Source organism: Oncorhynchus gorbuscha, linkage group LG24 (assembly GCF_021184085.1).
Source record: "Oncorhynchus gorbuscha isolate QuinsamMale2020 ecotype Even-year linkage group LG24, OgorEven_v1.0, whole genome shotgun sequence".
Classification (NCBI taxonomy): Eukaryota; Metazoa; Chordata; class Actinopteri; order Salmoniformes; family Salmonidae; genus Oncorhynchus; species Oncorhynchus gorbuscha.
This window is the reverse complement of record NC_060196.1, coordinates 8,164,621-8,187,913: the sequence shown is the minus strand read 5'-3', so window position 1 is coordinate 8,187,913 and position 23,293 is coordinate 8,164,621. Positions and strand designations below refer to the sequence as shown.

The 23,293-nt window shown below is 39.6% G+C and overlaps 2 protein-coding genes across 2 annotated transcripts in view; both read left to right on the top strand.

Moving 5' to 3' along the window:
- Positions 1 to 7,295, top strand: part of LOC124013072 (glycine receptor subunit alpha-3-like) — a 138,803-nt gene extending 131,508 nt beyond the window's left edge. The window contains exons 8-9 of the mRNA XM_046327222.1: positions 2,322 to 2,468; positions 6,868 to 7,295. Coding sequence (XP_046183178.1) covers positions 2,322 to 2,468; positions 6,868 to 7,188 — 468 coding nt within the window. The 3' untranslated portion in view covers positions 7,189 to 7,295. The remainder of the gene's footprint in view (positions 1 to 2,321; positions 2,469 to 6,867) is intronic.
- Positions 7,296 to 11,654: 4,359 nt separating this feature from the next.
- LOC124012902 (15-hydroxyprostaglandin dehydrogenase [NAD(+)]-like) overlaps positions 11,655 to 23,293 on the top strand; it is a 31,033-nt gene continuing 19,394 nt past the window's right edge. Inside the window, exons 1-4 of the mRNA XM_046326945.1 lie at positions 11,655 to 11,978; positions 12,176 to 12,299; positions 13,694 to 13,800; positions 19,259 to 19,355. Of these exons, the coding sequence (XP_046182901.1) occupies positions 11,886 to 11,978; positions 12,176 to 12,299; positions 13,694 to 13,800; positions 19,259 to 19,355 (421 nt within the window). The 5' untranslated portion in view covers positions 11,655 to 11,885. The remainder of the gene's footprint in view (positions 11,979 to 12,175; positions 12,300 to 13,693; positions 13,801 to 19,258; positions 19,356 to 23,293) is intronic.

Sequence of the window (23,293 nt, the reverse complement as noted above, 5' to 3'; positions counted from 1 at the left end):
TGTGTGACTTTGTCTCTACTCTCTGACTGTGTGACTTTGTCTCTGTCTGTCTGTCTGTCTGTCTGTCTGTCTGTCTGTCTGTCTGTCTGTCTGTCTGTCTGTCTGTCTGTCTGTCTGTCTGTCTGTCTGTCTGTCTGTCTGTCTGTCTGTCTGTCTGTCTGTCTGTCTGTCTGTCTGTCTGTCTGTCTGTCTGACTATGACGTGGTCTCTGTCTGTCTGTCTGTCGGTCTGTCTCTGCGTCTCTGTCTGTGTGTCAGTCTGTCTCTACTCTCTGACTGTGTGACTTTGTCTCTGTCTGTCTGTCTGTCTGTCTGTCTGTCTGTCTGTCTGTCTGTCTGTCTGTCTGTCTGTCTGTCTGTCTGTCTGTCTGTCTGTCTGTCTGTCTGTCTGTCTGTCTGTCTGTCTGTCTGTCTGTCTGTCTGTCTGTCTGTGTGACTGTGTGACTGTGTGACTTTGTCTCTGTCTCTCGGTCTGTCTCTGCTCTCTGACTGTGTGACTGTGTGACTGTGACTTTGTCTCTGTCTCTCTCTCGGTCTGTCTCTGCTCTCTGACTGTGTGACTGTGACTTTGTCTCTGTCTCTCGGTCTGTCTCTGCTCTCTGACTGTGTGACTGTGACTTTGTCTCTGTCTCTCGGTCTGTCTCTGCTCTGTGACTGTGTGACTGTGACTTTGTCTCTGTCTCTCGGTCTGTCTCTGCTCTGTGACTGTGATTTTGTCTCTGTCTCTCGGTCTGTCTCTGCTCTCTGACTGTGACTTTGTCTCTGTCTCTCGGTCTGTCTCTGCTCTCTGACTGTGACTTTGTCTCTGTCTCTCGGTCTGTCTCTGACTGTGACTTTGTCTCTGTCTCTCGGTCTGTCTCTGCTCTCTGACTGTGACTTTGTCTCTGTCTCTCGGTCTGTCTCTGACTGTGACTTTGTCTCTGTCTCTCGGTCTGTCTCTGCTCTCTGACTGTGACTTTGTCTCTGTCTCTCGGTCTGTCTCTGCTCTCTGACTGTGACTTTGTCTCTGTCTCTCGGTCTGTCTCTGCTCTCTGACTGTGACTTTGTCTCTGTCTCTCGGTCTGTCTCTGACTGTGACTTTGTCTCTGTCTCTCGGTCTGTCTCTGCTCTCTGACTGTGACTTTGTCTCTGTCTCTCGGTCTGTCTCTGCTCTCTGACTGTGACTTTGTCTCTGTCTCTCGGTCTGTCTCTGCTCTCTGACTGTGACTTTGTCTCTGTCTCTCGGTCTGTCTCTGCTCTCTGACTGTGACTTTGTCTCTGTCTCTCGGTCTGTCTCTGCTCTCTGACTGTGACTTTGTCTCTGTCTCTCGGTCTGTCTCTGCTCTCTGACTGTGACTTTGTCTCTGTCTCTCGGTCTGTCTCTGACTGTGACTTTGTCTCTGTCTCTCGGTCTGTCTCTGCTCTGTGACTTTGTCTCTGTGACTTTGTCTCTGTCTGACTTTGTCTCGGTCTGTCTCTGCTCTCTGACTGTGACTTTGTCTCTGTCTCTCGGTCTGTCTCTGCTCTCTGACTGTGACTTTGTCTCTGTCTCTCGGTCTGTCTCTGCTCTCTGACTGTGACTTTGTCTCTGTCTCTCGGTCTGTCTCTGCTCTCTGACTGTGACTTTGTCTCTGTCTCTCGGTCTGTCTCTGCTCTCTGACTGTGACTTCTGTCTCTGCTCTCTGACTGTGACTTTGTCTCTGTCTCTGTCTGTCTCTGCTCTCTGACTGTGACTTTGTCTCTGTCTCTCGGTCTGTCTCTGCTCTCTGACTGTGACTTTGTCTCTGTCTCTCGGTCTGTCTCTGCTCTCTGACTGTGACTTTGTCTCTGTCTCTCGGTCTGTCTCTGCTCTCTGACTGTGACTTTGTCTCTGTCTCTCGGTCTGTCTCTGCTCTCTGACTGTGACTTTGTCTCTGTCTCTCGGTCTGTCTCTGCTCTCTGACTGTGACTTTGTCTCTGTCTCTCGGTCTGTCTCTGACTGTGACTTTGTCTCTGTCTCTCGGTCTGTCTCTGTCTGTGACTTTGTCTCTGTCTCTCGGTCTGTCTCTGCTCTGTGACTTTGTCTCTGTCTCTCGGTCTGTCTCTGCTCTCTGACTGTGACTTTGTCTCTGTCTCTCGGTCTGTCTCTGCTCTCTGACTGTGACTTTGTCTCTGTCTCTCGGTCTGTCTCTGCTCTCTGACTGTGACTTTGTCTCTGTCTCTCGGTCTGTCTCTGCTCTCTGACTGTGACTTTGTCTCTGTCTCTCGGTCTGTCTCTGCTCTCTGACTGTGACTTTGTCTCTGTCTCTCGGTCTGTCTCTGCTCTCTGACTGTGACTTTGTCTCTGTCTCTCTGGTGTTGTAGGTGTCCTATGTGAAGGCCATCGACATCTGGATGGCGGTGTGTCTCCTCTTCGTATTCTCCGCTCTGCTCGAGTACGCCGCCGTCAACTTTGTCTCCAGGCAACACAAGGAACTCTTAAGACTCCGCCCGCGGAGAACGAAGAAGAAGGTAACGTTGACAGACCAATCTAGAACACGTTCTTCGACTCAGAGCGTGAACAAACAACTCCGTGCAACAATGACTGCATATTGCCGTTATGGTGTGGTTCCTTAAGGAGCTCTGAGGCTGAAGTAAGTGGTCACAAAGCACTAATGAATAACTCCCACCTCAATGCTTTAGCCACTAACAAATAATGAAACAAGCAATTCTATAGGTCACAGATATATATTTCTCAGACATGCACTGAGTATAACCAAACATTAGAAACCTAACAAATAATGAAACAAGCAATTATATCCTTCACAGATATATCCTTCTCAGACATACAGTACATGTACACTGAGTATACCAGGCATTAGGGACACCTTCCCCTGTTGCCCTCAGAACAGCCTCAATTCGCCGTGACTTTACAAGGTGCCAAAAGTGTTCCACAGGGATGCTGGCCCGTGTTGACTCCAATGCTTCCCACAGTTGTGTCAATTTGGCCGGATGTCCTTTGGGTGGTGGACCATTCTTGATACGCATGGGAAACTGTCGAGTGTGAAAAACCCAGCAGGGTTGCATTTCTTGACACAAAACCATTGCACCTGGCACCTACTACCATACCCTGTTCAAAGTCACTTAAATATTTTGCCTTGCCCATCTTTTGCCTTGGCACACATACACAATCAAATCAAATCAAATCCAATTTATTTATATAGCCCTTCGTACATCAGCTGATATCTCAAAGTGCTGTACAGAAACCCAGCCTAAAACCCCAAACAGCAAACAATGCAGGTGTAAAAGCACGGCTTTTACAATCCATGACTCAGTTGTCTCAAGGCTTAAAAATCCTTCTTTAACCCGTCTCCTCCCCTTCCTCGACACTGATTGAAGTGGAATTAACAAGTGACATCAATAAGGGGTCATAGCTTTCACCTGGATTCACCTGGTCAGTCTATATCATGGAACGAGCAGGTATTCCTAATATTCTGTCCACTGAGTGTTATTGTTGAGGGTTTATACCATACATTGTATTCTATTGGATTGCTAATGTGAAGAGCTTGTAGCACTGTAGCAAACTACAACTAGTTGTGTCAAAATCCATGAAACAAGCAGTGTAACATGAAATGTTGTCTGAAGACTGTCTGAGGATGTTGAGAAATGTCAAAAGATGAGGTTGACAGAGGAGCTCTGGGAATTAGTTGGCCAAGAATGTGACTTGACGGATGTCGGGGTGGCTTAGAGGCCTTGACTCTGTGGTTAATTGGGTTTCTGGCCTTTTGGACATTTTAAAAGATTAAGACGAAAAAGTCAAATTATACGCTGTCTGTCACTAAATCGGGCCCTAGCCTGGACTCTGGGCCTGGGTCAGATAAACCATGTCTCTGTGGTCAAAAGGCTTGCTTATTTAGGTTATTGAAGCTATTTATCCAGGCAATTCAGTTGCGAGCAAATTCTTACTCATGAAAGTAGACTATAGAAAGTTAGCATAATCTTTGTATTCGGACTAGGCAAAACAACATGGCCTTGTTTGACACAAAGTAAAAGTTGAGGCACAACAGCAAAGCAACTTCCCCAACAGGTGCAATGTTCTACCATCCACCTTCGAGTCAACACTGCTCCCCGGTGGCCATATACTGTTACTACACCAACCCGTGGTACACCAAGGATAAAACTTCCAATGTTTACTTCGACATGTTTACTACAAAGCTTCCTGAAGGACAGAACGGGTCAGTGTCTGAACATTTGGCTGATGTCTGTGTTTCTTCCTATCCCTCATCCATTAATATAAAATAGAGACATACAAAAAAGACTGCCTCTCTCTGTACCAGGGGAAGAGTCCATTTGCTTTATACTGTGTGGATTTTACCAAGGGAATACTCAGGCCAATCAAATCAAAGAGATGGAGGGAAATCTGGATAGAACACGATGAGATAAAGATGAATGAACACTGCTTGTAACCAGGAGGAGGACAAAGTCAGTGGATAGGGGTCATTGTCAATTCAAACATGCAGGGCTCAGCCTTTCTCTAACTAACTTGAGGTAACGAACTTGTCTAGAAGTCAAATACCAACACACACACACACACACAAATTATGTTATGTTCAATTGCACCTCGCCCGGTTTCTTAAAGCATGGCACAACTTTAGTTTTGATTCACCTTCTTGTTTGCTGTTCTTGTCTATTTTCATGTGTTTCTAGCATATCCACAGGGTTTGAGTCATATCCACAGGGTTTGAGTCATATCCACAGGGTTTGAGTCATATCCACAGGGTTTGAGTCATATCCACAGGGTTTGAGTCATATCCACAGGGTTTGAGTCATATCCACAGGGTTTGAGTCATATCCACAGGGTTTGAGGCCTATCCACAGGGTTTGAGGCCTATCCACGGGGTTTGAGGCCTATCCACGGGGTTTGAGGCCTATCCACGGGGTTTGAGGCCTATCCACAGGGTTTGAGGCCTATCCACGGGGTTTCAGGCATATCCACGGCATTCAGGCATATCCACGGCATTTCCGGCATATCCACAGGGTTTCAGATATATCCACAGGGTTTCAGGCATATCCACAGTGAATTCCTCTATATTGCATGATTCTCATCATCATTTTAGTACTTTGTTTGTTTGTTTCCCATTTGCATGCTTCTCCTGTGATGAAAGAATGGTGATGAGGATCATTCCATTGATCCCAATGAGCTGGCTGAGTCATTGAGACGCTTTAATGGTTTGAGAAACAACGACACGCCCATATATGGATCTATGGGCCACATCTACAATTCCTCTGACAGGGTAAAGAACATTTGAACCCAGCTATTAGAACCCCACACTCCATCTGGTCATACGTTTGTGTGTTTGTGTTTCTTTAGTTGTGTGCTGTTCCTCTGCTGTTTGTCGTTGTCGGTGTTCTCTCCATATTCATATTCATTTTCACACCTAAGTATGAGAACTATACAAAGACAGCATAGAAACATACATTTTTTTTATTTATTTTTTTACAGTATTTCATCAAAGAGAACGTGTTGTAAAAATGTGTGGCAATTAAATCTTCCCTGGAATCCGATGACCTTGTGGATCCCATTTTTATATCTCTGCATCCAGTATGAAGGACGTTGGAGGTGGTTTTGCGAGCCAATGCTAACTACTGACTGGGACGCCTATGGTAAAAGCTAGCATGCTAAACGTTACCATAGAAGTCTAGTCATTGTGCTAGCGCCCGTTAGCAACTTCCTTCAAACTGCATGAAGAGGCGTAAAGATGGTCTCCAGTTCATCTGACTCTTGAGAAGTGGATAAAGGGCTTCATTGCCGATTTCCCGAAGTATCCCTTTTAGCATAATGTGACTCACAATGCTGGTGTAGTGACTCATTTTACTCTGTGACATTCTTCATTACACTAATGGCATTCCATTATTCTTCATAATGTGTTTAATGGCATAATGGCCTGTTGTCAACTTGTCACACACACACTCCCTGTTTTCACTCCCAGTTCCTTGTTCCTTTCAGTTGCTGTTGCTGTTTTGTTTCTTTTCATTTCCCCATCCAAATGCATTTCTATAGAAATTGCATTTCAGCCTGGAAATAAGGAAAATATCCAAACATTTCCTGCTTTCCTATTCTTCCCTCATGTCAACATATCATTTGTTGTTCATTGTGAATTCGCTCATGGAAAAGTGATTGCTCAACTCGTATTGATCCTGTTTTCATTCCATTTAAATCATTTCCATATTGATCATGTCAAATAAAACTATCACGTGCAGGGCTTTGTTTGTGCATAGGCCAAAAGGTAATGCCCCTTCATTCATATCATGTCAATTGCTTTTTAAAGAGAATTTCCAGTTCTGAGCTCTTTTTTTTTTCGACCCTAGTTGTGACATTTGAGGGAAAAGGCCAGGGGGTTGCTTGAGGGGTGACGACTCTAAAGGGTACAGGAATGAGTAGGTTTGAAAGAGAGAGGGGTGTGTCCTAGGATAACACCAGAGGCATTATGGGTTATAAAAACAATAATAGACTAGAGGTTTTAAGCAAGGTCTCATGATGCACAAATCACTCCATGTTCATGTTGCACTTTGATAGATTTATTGAGTTAGGGAGAATAGGCATTGACTCAACATGAAGTCAAAGGCTGGAGTTTAGTTGAAGTCAAGTTTATTTGGAGTGTTAGCAGGATGGAGACTGAAGTGTACTTGGCTGGGAGACTACGAGGTAGTCAGCCTGTCATATTGCTGCAGTTGCTATGGCAAGCGATTCCCCCCCATTGTTAAGAGAGGAGGGAGAGCAAGATCAATTGAGGGAGAGGGATGACATTTCAGTGTACCTCTCTGGAGCACCTCAAGGCAGTCCATCGGAGGAGCCGTTCCCGTTCTGGGAGTTTATTCATCCTTGACCTGTGACCCCTATCTAACTAACTCCCGCCTTTCCTGTTCATAGGACGACAACGTGAGGGAGAGCCGCCTCAGCTTCACCGCCACGACCGGCGGTGGCGGCACTGCTGTCAAGGACGGCACCATCCCCAAGGCCACCAACAACGCCGCCACCACCCCTGGCGCCACGGGGCCCCAGCCCGCCCAGCACCCCAAGAAGGACCCGGCCGCCAAGAGCCACGAAGAGATGAGAAAGCTGTTCATCGACCGCGCCAAGAAGATCGACACGGTATCGCGGGCGGGTTTCCCCCTGGCCTTCCTGTTTTTTAACATTTTCTACTGGGTCCTGTACAAGATTCTCCGGGCTGAGGATGTGCACAAGGACTAGTACAGAACACTGCAGTACAGTAGGGTACATTACAGTACAGTAGGGTACATTACAGTACAGTAGGGTACAGTAGGGTACATTACAGTACAGTACAGTACAGTACAGTAGGGTACAGTACAGTACAGTACGGTACAGTAGGGTACATTACAGTACGGTACAGTACGGTACATTACAGTACAGTACAGTACGGTACAGTAGGGTACAATATAGTACAGTAGGGTACATTACAGTAGGGTACATTACAGTACAGTACAGTAGGGTACATTACAGTACAGTACAGTAGGGTACATTACAGTACAGTACAGTAGGGTACAGTACAGTACAGTAAATTACAGTACTGTAGGGTACATTACAGTACAGTAGGGTACATTACAGTACAGTAGGGTACAGTAGGGTACATTACAGTACAGTAGGGTACATTACAGTACAGTAGGGTACATTACAGTTCAGTAGGGTACATTACAGTACAGTACAGTATGGTACATTACAGTACAGTACAGTAGGGTGCATTACAGTACATTACGGTACATTACAGTACATTACAGTACAGTACAGTACAGTACAGTACAGTACAGTACAGTACAGTACAGTACAGTACAGTACATTACAGTACAGTACAGTACAGTAGGGTACAGTACAGTAGGGTACAGTAGGGTACATTACAGTACAGTAGGGTACAGTACAGTAGGGTACATTACAGTACAGTAGGGTACAGTACAGTAGGGTACAGTACAGTAGGGTACAGTACAGTAGGGTACAGTTCAGTAGGGTACAGTACAGTAGGGTACATTACAGTACAGTACAATGACACAAGGGGGAAGAAGACCCCGGTCCCTCCTTACAATGTGGGAACTGTTTGACATTGACATTTGGCAGTTCACCAACTACCTGGGGTTCCAAAACAAAGTCCTGCCAAGGTTTTAAAAAAGAGGATTAAGGAGATGACTTATACTCGGGAGATGAACTGAGTATTTACAGAGCAGAGTTATGTCCGTATCGCCCACCAACAACAAGAGAGGACAGACACTGTGCTCACTATGCAACGGGAGACCAGTTTGAAGTATCGGACGAGTCCCACTTCACCACCTTACACAATGTGCAGTCAAAACAGGAGCGATGCTTTTATTCACCTCTGCAAACCCTCTGTCACGAACACACACACACACACACACACACACACACACACACACACACACACACACACACACACACACACACACACACACACACACACACACACACACACACACACACACACACACACACACACACACACACACACACACACACACACTTGTGTCTTACAGCTTTACTGCCAATGTTCTGTTACAGTACAGTTTCCACACAACACTGGTAAACAAGTAAAAACTTCCAGTACACTCAAGTCCTTTGTAGATTTTCCACCGGATTATAGTGTATCTTTATTATAACCATCAGATGTTTGTTATAATTCTCAGACATAAAAAGCTGCCACTTTGACACATTTCCAAGCTCACTATTGTGGGTTAAATGTGCCGTCCGTAGTGCTACTCATCACGTACAGAAACGTCATGAACCTCTTTGTGACTTTGTTGAGTGATTCAACTCCCCAGGTCCACGCTCAGCACAAACTCCACTACGGTGTTAACATGTTTTGTTTCTCACCTTCATTTCCTTATTTCCACAAAATGATGATTCACTATTCACTGTTCTGTTCACTCGGTCAAACAGGGGGCCAAAGATGTGAAAGCATCGACCTTAAATGACCTAGACTCTCAACACGAGCTAACAAAGGATCGACCAAAGAGGTAACCGACTGAGGAAAAACTGAATGAACAACATGAAAATAGAATATAAAAAGAGAGATTTGATACCGATGCAGTCGCCATGAATCCCCACTGTGAATTTGGAAGGCTGAGGATATCATTAAAGTAACTGCCGAGTGTTTTCAGATTTCAATTAAATATGACCTATAATTTCTTACAATAGGAGTGAAATCGTTTTCTAAATGTTTTAATTAAGTATGTTAAAAGAACAGGTTTTCTGTGTTTGAAGGGTGTGGACGTACCCCACCAACAGAATAGTATGGGTACATAGAAGTTTTAACTCAAGTCGACCGTTGATTGGCCAGCTCATCCTCCTCAGGGAGATGACATGTTCTATGAGGAAATGGCAAGCATTTTTTAAACGGTCTGTTTGAGATACAAGTTTGAGGTGGAGTTTTTTTTTTAAGTGTTTTTTTTTCTCTCCAATTTATGCTTTGTTCACAAATACGAGTATAGGACGAGTCAGCAACATTATTTGGAAATGAGTTAACAGAATATGAACTTTTAAAAGGGAGATTTTCACTGGGCAGTTACTTTAACAGTATATAGCCAACATACACAGCCTGAATCAGGCCTTTCACTTCTTGGTTTACAACTTGCCTTTCAATATAATCTTTATTTGATCATTTTTGTCTATCAAATGCTCTCAAATGACTATTGCTCTGGTGTCACTGAGGGTATCACTCAGAAACTGTGTTGGTTGCAGTACACAACCCTGGGGAGCACGATCACAATTAAGTTAGAACTGATCTAGGTTCAGTATCCAGCGTACCTATATTTGAATAGTTACATGTATGGGATGTAAGACTTTTAAATTAAAGTAATTCACACACTCCATAAGTTGGGGGGTCAAAGTCGATGTATAGAGATGAAGAAATCATTTAGAATGGATTGTAATTGTTATGATGAAGTAAAATTTTATTTAACTATATTTCAAAATAATTATAGAAGTGAGGGGTTGTTTACTTTGTACGGTATGTTGATATACTGATATTATTATCAACAACAGAGCTGTATGAACAGACAAATGATCGGAATATCGGAGAAATGGGCAATGATTCAGTCGTATCATATTCTTGTGTTTGATCAAACCTGATGACACACAGAGACAGCATGAAACTGCAGTGTAAAGGCCTGACCTCATTTCAAGATGACTCACAATGGAGAAGACAATCAAATAAACATATTTATGGGTACATCTATGAAACGTGCAATATATCAATCTCCTCTCCTTCTTCTAGATGGTTGGCGGGTTCTTGTACTCCAAGACAGTTGTGATGTTTTTTGAAAGATATTTAAAAATATTTATTTGGTAAGACATTTCCAGAATTTTACACTATTTAAAAACAACTACTGATTAAATCTAGGAAGAGATACTGTGCCATATACTTTTGGTAAAAACATATCTATACTCTCACATTCCTTCATAAAGTGTCAAAGCTTTCATATAGTTCTACAGATTTTAATACCACTTCTACATATTAGTATTTGACACAGCTAAACACAATGTGAAGGATGAATTAATATACGTTTCATGTACATTTCTATTGCAAGTGTATTTAAATACTTTATTTTGTACAAAACAATGACAGTATTATTAAATGTTAGATGCATGAGCTGAATTCAATGTCAATAGATTTATTTTTGAACTTGTGTTTGACCTGTGTTTTAGTTGCTGCTGTGATTATGAGAAGAACGAACACATGTGCTTTTTTTCCCAGTATAATGTACATCTGTAAATACTTTTCATAAATCTAATAAAGGTCCTTTGGAGGGAAAGATGGAGGGGAAAAAAAACATACATTTCTAAATGAAGATTTTGTCATTTGTGTCTTTGTTACTGTATCAATTCAGAGAATCACACAGAGTGGGTATAGAACCTGTGACCCTGCTGTGCCCTGTTGTTCAAATCACATTTTATTGGGCACGCACACCTATTTAGCAGATGTTATTGTGGGTGTAGCGAAATGCTTATGTTCCTAGCTCCAACAGTGCAGTAATATCTAACAATACACACAAATCTAAAAAGTAAAATAATGACATGAATAAATATATGCATCTTAGGACAAGCAAAAAAAAATGGGGGGGGGCATTGACCAAAATACAGTATACTGTATACATATGAAATGAGTAAAAGAGTATGTAAACATTATTAAAGTGACTAGAGTTCCATTATTAAAGTGGCCAGTGATGCCATGTCTGTCTGTGTATATAGAGCAGCAGCCTCTAAGGTGCAGGGTTGAGTAACCCGGGTGGTAGCTGGCTAGTGATGGATATTTAACAGTCTGATGGCCTTGAGATAGAAGCTGTTTTTCAGTCTCTCGGTCCCAGCTTTGATGCACCTGTACTGACCTCGCCTTCTGAATGATTGCGTGGTGAACAGGCCTGTGACTCCAGTGGTTGATGTCCTTGTTGAAGTTTCAGGCCTCTTGGCAGAGGCAAATAGTCACATAAAGGGATATCATATACTGCAGGTCTATATCTCCACGTCATAAAATGCATTCCCAATCTAACGTTAAGCTATTGCCTTTCAAAACAGACCGTAGGCCTACCAATAGCGAGCTTTGTGACGTCACTGCATTGTTGCCCAATATGAAGAGCATAGCAGTAGATATTCCCTCGTGCTGTTTGTTGCTAGTCACAGAGACGATATTAAATTGGGCCATATGTCATTCTATGATGCCAGTAGTGAGCTTCTACTGTAGGCCTATCTCATTAGGAGGTCGGTTTGCAATATGAAAAAGGTGAAAGACGAGACGGCGTAATTATCCGCCGTGTGTTTATTTAGCGCTACATACACCACACGCCCCTTTTCTGACAACTAATATACCAGATGATATAGGAGCCTACATAAAGCAGCGCGCGGTGTCGCAGCCAGATGAAGCGTAAAAGATGACTCTGCGAGGTAAAGTGGCTCTCGTTACGGGCGGTGCGCAAGGTATCGGTAGAGCCGTCGCAGAAAGCCTTCTGAAGAATGAAGCAAAGGTTGGTGTTTATATATAAAGTTATTAGCCTAATGTCGCCCGTAAATGGACGGTGGTTTTGGTTACTTTGCGCATTTTACGCGCGGCGCTTGTACCAACCTATCGTGGTTGTATGGAGCCAAAACCAACTGTGTTGCACAGGAACCGCTTTAAATATGTGTACATCGTTTTGTAGATGTTCTGATTTTATTCCCGCAGGTTGCACTTGTTGACTTGAATCAAAGTGTCGGAGAGGAATGCAAGAAGATTTTAAATGGAGAGTTTGGAGATGGGAACTGCATGTTCATTCAGTGTGACGTGACGGACAGATTGAAACTTAAAGGTAATGGTTGCCTGACAATAAAACTGTGATACTTCTGGTTCATAGTCTGAGATGAATGCAGTTCATTTGTTTGGCACATTTCTTCTCACAAGCTCTACGCGCTGGTACTGCTTTCTATCATCTGGCACATGCACGAAACAATATAAACACGTGTACGAGTTCGGGAAAGTATGCATACATCGCTTGCATGTATTTACATCGAGTGAGCATCTTTCAGGTGATCAACATCTGAACCCACTACCAGCGGTTTGAAAAGTTGCTTTGATTATACATTCTATGGACATTTTATCACCACTGCCTTGCGGTAAAAAGGACCACCAGTATGGACAACCGGTAAAGTAAATGTACATATAATTTTATTCAACATTCTGGCTTGTAAAGAATATACTGTCCATGGGGTAACCATGGTAACAGTCTGACTAGGCAAAAGTAATTGCAACTTTACTATGGTACTGCTATTTTTTCTTTATAGGTTATTAGCCTAACCTACTTTTTAAAAGTATAGTTTAGAGGTTATTATAGGTTATTAGCCTAACCTACTTTTTAAAAGTATAGTTTAGAGGTTATTATAGGTTATTAGCCTAACCTACTTTTTTTTAAACATAGCTATATGCCTAGTCTAACTTTAGCTTTTTGGCTAAATGCATAATAGTCTATTTTATTTCAGGCTGCGCGGTGGTTTAGAATTCGGAATATTCTCATTTTCGATCACCTTTAGGCCTTAGGCTTACCTATTTTAACACATCATTCACCCCTGAAACAGACTTTCATTGTGTGGAAATGAATTAGTTACTTTTGAAATTATTCCCAAAACGCCCGAGGCAAAATACATTGGAACGTTCTTGGATGAAGCCTTACCTAAATATCTGTGCTTTATAAGAGTCCATTCAACCAACACTGAACACTGTCAATGCACGACTGAAACGTAAACGTCGACACAGTCCGTTTAGTCTTGCAAGACTGGACATTTGTTAGACATTTGTTGTTAAAGTAAAGCACCGTACTTGACTTGTTGCTCCTACCTTGGTTAAGGTGATTATTATTATAATATAATTGTTTTAATTGAAGGTTTTCTTGCGGAATGTTTTCAGCTGAAAGGCAGGTGCTGGTGAATACCTGTTATACTGCAGTTTTTGTGGCTTAGATAATTGTTTGAATGTACTTGTTTACTTAGATAGACAAAGAACCAGTGTTCTTGTAGTAATTATAGCCTGTATAATCAACCTAAGAACTAGATGTTCTTCTTTGATATAGAATCGAAATGACAGTTTAGATGTGAATAAACAAAGATGCAATCTTCTTGACAAATGTCCATCTCGTAAGGACTGGTAGTGTTCTTCTTCTTCATCTATAGTTAATCTAACTAAGTGTTGCACTCTTCTTTCATATTGCAGATGCTTTTCAAAGTACAGTCGACCGGTTTGGAAGATTGGACATTGTTGTCAACAATGCTGGCATCAACAATGAAAAGGACTGGGAGAAGACCATTGATGTAAATCTGGTAAGAGGGGTGGGTGTCTGTGTGTGTATGTGTGTGTGTGACTAACACCAGTAAATGTTAGATTGAATGTCATTGAATGTCTTGTCATTGAGATAGTTTGTGAAAATCAATTTTTCCAAAACAATCTGTTACTTGACTTACTGCAAAATCAATCTTGCATTATGCTGTAGTTTAGCCTAGTTTACATTATATTATGCTGTAGTTTAGCCTAGTTTACATTATATTACATGATGCTGTAGTTTAGCCTAGTTTACATTATATTATGCTGTAGTTTAGCCTAGTTTACATTATATTACATGATGCTGTAGTTTAGCCTAGATTATATTACATGATGCTGTAGTTTAGCCTGTTTTACATTATATTACATGATGCTGTAGTTTAGCCTAGATTATATTATATTACACAATGCTGTAGTTTAGCCTAGTTTACATTATATTACACAATGCTGTAGTTTAGCCTAGATTATATTACATGATGCTGTAGTTTAGCCTGTTTTACATTATATTACATGATGCTGTAGTTTAGCCTAGATTATATTATATTACACAATGCTGTAGTTTAGCCTAGATTATATTAAATGATGCTGTAGTTTAGCCTAGTTTACATTATATTACACAATGCTGTAGTTTAGCCGGTTTACATTATATTACATTATGCTGTAGTTTAGCCGGTTTACATTATATTACATTATGCTGTAGTTTAACCTAGTTTACATTATATTACATGATGCTGTAGTTTAGACTAGTTTACATTATATTATGCTGTAGTTTAGCCTAGTTTACATTATATTACATGATGCTGTAGTTTAGACTAGTTTACATTATATTATGCTGTAGTTTAGCCTAGTTTACATTATATTACATGATGCTGTAGTTTAGACTAGTTTACATTATATTACACAATGCTGTAGTTTAGCCGGTTTACATTATATTACATGATGCTGTAGTTTAGCCTGTTTTGCAATTATATTACATGATGCTGTAGTTTAGACTAGTTTACATTATATTACATGATGCTGTAGTTTAGCCTAGATTCTATTACATGATGCTGTAGTTTAGCCTAGATTATATTACATGATGCTGTAGTTTAGCCTAGATTATATTACATGATGCTGTAGTTTAGCCTAGATTATATTACATGATGCTGTAGTTTAGCCTAGATTATATTACATGGTGCTGTAGTTTAGCCTAGTATACATTATATTACATGATGCTGTAGTTTAGCCTGTTTTACATTATATTACATGATGCTGTAGTTTAGCCTAGATTATATTACATGATGCTGTAGTTTAGCCTAGTTTACATTATATTACATGATGCTGTAGTTTAGCCTAGTTTACATTATATTACATGATGCTGTAGTTTAGCCTAGTTTACATTATATTACATGATGCTGTAGTTTAGCCTAGTTTACATTATATTACATGATGCTGTAGTTTAGCCTAGATTATATTACATGATGCTGTAGTTTAGCCTAGATTATATTATATTACACAATGCTGTAGTTTAGCCTAGATTATATTATATTACACAATGCTGTAGTTTAGCCTAGATTATATTACATGATGCTGTAGTTTAGCCTAGATTATATTATATTACACAATGCTGTAGTTTAGCCTGTTTTACATTATATTACATGATGCTGTAGTTTAGCCTAGATTATATTACATTATGTTGTAGTTTAGCCTAGTTTACATTATATTACATGATGCTGTAGTTTAGCCTAGATTATATTACATGATGCTGTAGTTTAGCCTAGTTTACATTATATTACATGATGCTGTAGTTTAGCCTAGTTTACATTATATTACATGATGCTGTAGTTTAGCCTAGTTTACATTATATTACATGATGCTGTAGTTTAGCCTAGATTATATTACATGATGCTGTAGTTTAGCCTAGTTTACATTATATTACATGATGCTGTAGTTTAGCCTAGATTATATTACATGATGCTGTAGTTTAGCCTAGTTTACATTATATTACATGATGCTGTAGTTTAGCCTAGTTTACATTATATTACATGATGCTGTAGTTTAGCCTAGTTTACATTATATTACATGATGCTGTAGTTTAGCCTAGTTTACATTATATTACATGATGCTGTAGTTTAGCCTAGTTTACATTATATTACATGATGCTGTAGTTTAGCCTAGATTATATTACATGATGCTGTAGTTTAGCCTAGTTTACATTATATTACATGATGCTGTAGTTTAGCCTAGATTATATTACATGATGCTGTAGTTTAGCCTAGATTATATTATATTACACAATGCTGTAGTTTAGCCTAGATTATATTATATTACACAATGCTGTAGTTTAGCCTAGATTATATTATATTACACAATGCTGTAGTTTAGCCTGTTTTACATTATATTACATGATGCTGTAGTTTAGCCTAGATTATATTATATTACACAATGCTGTAGTTTAGCCTAGATTATATTAAATGATGCTGTAGTTTAGCCTAGTTTACATTATATTACACAATGCTGTAGTTTAGCCTAGATTATATTACATGATGCTGTAGTTTAGCCTAGTTTACATTATATTACACAATGCTGTAGTTTAGCCTAGATTATATTAAATGATGCTGTAGTTTAGCCTAGTTTACATTATATTACACAATGCTGTAGTTTAGCCTAGATTATATTAAATGATGCTGTAGTTTAGCCTAGTTTATATTATATTACACAATGCTGTAGTTTAGCCTAGATTATATTAAATGATGCTGTAGTTTAGCCTAGTTTACATTATATTACACAATGCTGTAGTTTAGCCTAGATTATATTACATGATGCTGTAGTTTAGCCTGTTTTACATTATATTACATGATGCTGTAGTTTAGCCTAGTTTACATTATATTACATGATGCTGTAGTTTAGCCTGTTTTACATTATATTACATGATGCTGTAGTTTAGCCTAGTTTACATTATATTACATGATGCTGTAGTTTTGCCTAGATTCTATTACATGATGCTGTAGTTTAGCCTAGTTTACATTATATTACACGATGCTGTAGTTTAGCCTAGATTATATTACATGATGCTTTAGTGTAGCCTAGATTATATTACATGATGGTGTAGTTTAGCCTAGTTTACATTATATTACATGATGCTGTAGTTTAGCCTAGATTATATTACATGATGCTTTAGTGTAGCCTAGATTATATTACATGATGGTGTAGTTTAGCCTAGTTTACATTATATTACATGATGCTGTAGTTTAGCCTAGATTATATTTCATGATGCTGTAGTTTAGCCTAGTTTAAATTATATTACATGATGCTGTAGTTTAGCCTGTTTTACATTATATTTCATGATGCTGTAGTTTAGCCTAGTTTAAATTATATTACATGATGCTGTAGTTTAGCCTGTTTTACATTATATTTCATGATGCTGTAGTTTAGCCTAGTTTAAATTATATTACATGATGCTGTAGTTTAGCCTGTTTTGCAATTATATTACATGATGCTGTAGTTTAGCCTGTTTTACATTATATTACATGATGCTGTAGTTTAGCCTAGATTCTATTACATGATGCTTTAGTTTAGCCTAGATTATATTACATGATGGTGTAGTTTAGCCTAGTTTACATTATATTACATGATGCTGTAGTTTAGCCTAGTTTACATTATATTACATGATGCTGTAGTTTAGCCTAGATTATATTACATGATGCTGTAGTTTAGCCTGTTTTGCAATTATATTACATGATGCTGTAGTTTAGCCTGTTTTACATTATATTACATGATGCCGTAGTTTAGCCTAGATTCTATTACATGATGCTTTAGTTTAGCCTAGATTATATTACATGATGGTGTAGTTTAGCCTAGTTTACATTATATTACATGATGCTGTAGTTTAGCCTAGTTTACATTATATTACATGATGCTGTAGTTTAGCCTAGATTATATTACATGATGCTGTAGTTTAGCCTGTTTTACATTATATTACATGATGCTGTAGTTTAGCCTGTTTTACATTATATTACATGATGCTGTAGTTTAGCCTAGTTTACATTATATTACATGATGCTGTAGTTTAGCCTGTTTTACATTATATTACATGATGCTGTAGTTTAGCCTAGTTTACATTATATTTACATTATATTACATGATGCTGTAGTTTTAGTTTACATTATATTACACTATGCTGTTTTACATTATATTACATGATGCTGTAGTTTTAGCCTGTAGTTTAGTTTACATTATATTACATGATGCTGTAGTTTTGTTTTACATTATATTACATGATGCTGTAGTTTAGAGTTTACATTATATTACATGATGCTGTAGTTTAGCCTAGTTTACATTATATTACACTATGCTGTAGTTTAGCCTAGATTATATTACATGATGCTGTAGTTTAGCCTAGTATACATTATATTACATGATGCTGTAGTTTAGCCTGTTTTACATTATATTACATGATGCTGTAGTTTAGCCTAGATTATATTACATTATGTTGTAGTTTAGCCTAGTTTACATTATATTACATGATGCTGTAGTTTAGCCTAGATTATATTACATGATGCTGTAGTTTAGCCTAGTTTACATTATATTACATGATGCTGTAGTTTAGCCTAGTTTACATTATATTACATGATGCTGTAGTTTAGCCTAGTTTACATTATATTACATGATGCTGTAGTTTAGCCTAGTTTACATTATATTACATGATGCTGTAGTTTAGCCTAGATTATATTACATGATGCTTTAGTGTAGCCTAGATTATATTACATGATGGTGTAGTTTAGCCTAGTTTACATTATATTACATGATGCTGTAGTTTAGCCTAGATGATATTACATGATGCTTTAGTGTAGCCTAGATTATATTACATGATGGTGTAGTTTAGCCTAGTTTACATTATATTACATGATGCTGTAGTTTAGCCTAGATTATATTTCATGATGCTGTAGTTTAGCCTAGTTTAAATTATATTACATGATGCTGTAGTTTAGCCTGTTTTACATTATATTTCATGATGCTGTAGTTTAGCCTAGTTTAAATTATATTACATGATGCTGTAGTTTAGCCTGTTTTACATTATATTTCATGATGCTGTAGTTTAGCCTAGTTTAAATTATATTACATGATGCTGTAGTTTAGCCTAGATTATATTATATTACACAATGCTGTAGTTTAGCCTGTTTTACATTATATTTCATGATGCTGTAGTTTAGCCTAGTTTACATTATATTACATGATGCTGTAGTTTAGCCTAGTTTACATTATATTACATGATGCTGTAGTTTAGCCTAGTTTACATTATGTTACACGATGCTGTAGTTTAGCCTCGTTTACATTATGTTACACGATGCTGTAGTTTAGCCTCGTTTACATTACGTGACATCAGCGAAGAGTTCTACCACAGGCTGATTAAGAGCAAAACAGTGTGCCTGTTGTATGTGTTGGATATTGAAACTCAAGCCCTCTTGTTTCTCTCCGTAGACATCAGTCATCAAGGGAACTTACCTGGCCCTGGATCATATGAGCAAAGAGTATGGAAAAGAAGGAGGAGTCATCATCAATGTCTCATCCATGGCAGGTAAGGCTGCTCCATACATGCATCAACCCTTTATGTACCGCACGCTGCACGCCAATACATGGAAGCCTTCACAGACAGAAGAAAACGGGAAACAGTGGTGTATGTGGGTGTGGGAATGACTTGCTATGTCTTTGGCAATGCGGTTGCTTTCAGCTGATGTGAGCAACCCCTATGTAATGGAATGTGTCACAGGTCATCAGCTATAAAGAACCACATTGACTTCGTTCACTGTTATTGTTGAAATTCCTAGGCCTTTGTTTTGGTACGATACGGTTACACGGTGTACCATAACACATCACAGGTGTAAAGCAAACATTACAACATCACCGCTTGATAGATTGGAGTTTGATGGTGTTTTCACAGTGGACAATAAGCATTGCTGTGTGCGTCTACTATTTGCTTAGTGGGGTAGGTTAAGGCTGTTCCATCGCCTCAGTCGGCAAACTAACAACTACAGTACTTCTCATTTTTCAATCTTTCTCCACAGCAGCATGTGGAGATTGAGAAAGAATATTATTGGTGCAATCCAAGTCAGCTAGCGCAACCACTTTGTGCAATAATTGTCTGAATGTCTGCCTGGTGGTTCAATGGCTTACATCTTGATCCAGCAGTAGAATCATTAAACTGACAAGGAAGTGGGGGGGGGGTTCAATTTGGTAGGTGGTGGGCTGGTGGGTGGTGGGCTATGTTGGATTGGGATAGATTTGTTGGAGTTGAGACAGTAATGCCATGACAGACAGCCCACTGACTGTGAGACTCAGTCAAGTATCACTAAATCTGTTTTCATATAAGCAGCACACCTGGGTTCACATACTATTCAAAATCTTTCAAATGCTTTCAGCGTTTTCTCAAGTCTGCCTTGAGTACCAGCTGGGTGGGGTTTGGACTTTTGCGATTATTCCATTGCAACAGGCAAGCTCAATCAGGCACCACTAAAGCATTTGAAATGATTTCAGACAGTATTTTAACCCTGGGCCTCATTTATTAATATTCGGTAGAAACTATTCTAAAATACTACTAACAAACAGAATTTAGAATGTTGGTACCCATATCAAACAATCCTACAATTGTCATACCCACACTGGTAGGAGATAACCATTGATAAATACAAAATGTTCTCAGCCTCAGTGCTGTAGCACAACCTTGGCTGTTTGCAATTTGAAATGCCCCTAATTAACCATATATGGTCAAAATCCTCCCTTTAACACCCGAGGGGGATATTCAAATCCGTACCATGAAATACAACGGCGTAACCAACATTTTTTTTCTTTTTTTTCTTCTCTGTAACTGAAATAGAGGTGCTAGTGTCAGAGTACAACCAAAATGTTTTATTGTGCTTACTCAGTTGTGACTTGACCAGTAAAAATTAAAACAACTACAAAAAGAGGACCATTGGGAGAATTCAAGTTGCCATAGCAATGGCAAATACAGTGGGGCAAAAAAGTATTTCGTCAGCCACCAATTGTGCAAGTTCTCCCACTTAAAAAGATGAGAGAGGCCTGTAATTTTCATCATAGGTACACTTCAACTATGACAGACAAAATGAGGGGGAAAAAATCCAGAAAATCACAGAAAATCAATTAATGAATTTATTTGCAATTTATGGTGGAAAATAAGTATTTGGTCAATAACAAAAGTTTATCTCAATACTTTGTTATATACCCTTTGTTGGCAATGACAGAGGTCAAACGTTTTCTGTAAGTCTTCACAAGGTTTTCACACACTGTTGCTGGTATTTTGGCCCATTCCTCCATGCAGATCTCCTCTAGAGCTGTGATGTTTTGGGGCTGTTGCTGGGCAATACGGACTTTCAACTCCCTCCAAAGATTTTCTATGGGGTTGAGATCTGGAGACTGGCTAGGCCACTCCAGGACCTTGAAATGCTTCTTATGAAGCCACTCCTTAATTGCCCGGGCAATGTGTTTGGGATCATTGTCATGCTGAAAGACCCAGCCACATTTCATCTTCAATGCCCTTGCTGATGGAAGGAGGTTTTCACTCAAAATCTCACGATACATGGCCCCATTCATTCTTTCCTTTACACGGATCAGTCGTCCTGGTCCCTTTGCAGAAAAACAGCCCCAAAGTATGATGTTTCCACCCCCATGCTTCACAGTAGGTATGGTGTTCTTTGGATGCAGCTCAGCATCCTTTGTCCTCCAAACAGAACGAGTTGAGTTTTTACCAAAAAGTTATATTTTGGTTTCATCTGACCATATGACATTCTCACAATCTTCTTCTGGATCATCCAAATGCTCTCTAGCAAACTTCAGACGGGCCTGGACATGTACTGGCATTGCAGGATTTGAGTCCCTGGCGGCGTAGTGTGTTACTGATGGTAGGCTTTGTTACTTTAGTCCCAGCTCTCTGCAGGTCATTCCATAGGTCCTACTGTGTGGTTCTGGGATTTTTGCTTACCGTTCTTGTGATCATTTTGACCCCACGGGGTGAGATCTTGCGTGGAGCCCCAGATCGAGGGAGATTATCAGTGGTCTTGTATGTCTTCCATTTCCTAATAATTGCTCCCACAGTTGATTTCTTCAAACCAAGCTGCTTACTTATTGCAGATTCAGTCTTCCCAGCCTGGTGCAGGTCTACAATTTTGTTTCTGGTGTCCTTTGACAGCTCTTTGGTCTTGGCCATAGTGGAGTTTGGAGTGTGACTGTTTGAGGTTGCTTGTTTGTAGGTGACCAAATACTTATTTTCCACCATAATTTGCAAATAAATTCATTAAAAATCCTACAATGTGATATTCTGGATTTTTTTCCTTCTCATTTTGTCTGTCATAGTTGAAGTGTACCTATGATGAAAATTACAGGCCTCTCTCATCTTTTTAAGTGGGAGAACTTGCACAATTGGTGGCTGACTAAATACTGTTTTGCCACACTGTATACTTGAGTAGGCAACACTCGCCAACAAGCCATCCATCCATTTCTGTTCACATAGTTGAAATAGTTTGGGAACCAACCTGTTGAGCCGTTCATGTTTGGGAACCAACCTGTTTTGAGATGGTGCATGGAAATTGCACGTGTTAATGTTTGTTTTGCTGATGATTGCATCAAAAATATTGTCTCATGGAGGGCTGTGATCGGCAAGCCTCCACTGAAAAGTGTCCGTTGCCAAAAACCAGAGGGTGGATAGCACTTGGATGTGCACCGGAATGGTATGCATTTTGGAATGGTATCCTTTTTAAAGTACATCTTAAACCTTCCAAAAAACAATCGCATAGGATTTTTGAGAAAAGATATCTGATGAGCCAACCTGTACTTAATGCAGAAAATGTGCCATCTGTCTCTAAAAACTCGCTCTCTGCAAACTGCAGCGTCTGCCAAATCTTCCAAAAGAGCAAGGTTAGCCGTCTCTCATGCAATTTCCCATTATCTCAGTCTTATAGTATGTCAACAATGGTTTCACTTTGACACGTACCTCTCATTCTAACAAATGACTGTACTTTATAGGGATTATTATTGTAACAATTGCACTGATGTGGTCAAATTATACAGCGTGCCAAGCAATGTTCCATGAATTCCCAATGGAAATGCCTTCAAAATTGAAAAATTATTGAATTATTACTCTCACAATTTCAACATATTTTCCCCATTCTACACTTGACAAGCAGTTTCCTTAATCCACCACGTGATCCTGTGCTTACGCATGGTCATGGCTGTGTGTACATTTACAAACACTCTCAAGCAAACATTCCTATTGATCAATTCCCAATTTCACACGCATGGTTTACACACAGATTTGTGCCTATGCATGGCTGATAAATGAGACCCCTGGTCTGGTAAGCAGCAGAGATTTCCCTTCCCGTGACCCCTTTGGGTTCTTGAACACGCAGTCACAGGGAGCTAACATGTATGCCGACAGAGGGCGGAGTTCAGACAGGTGGACAGGCCTCACACTGGGCTGTTGTGGTCATGTGGTGTTGTGACTTC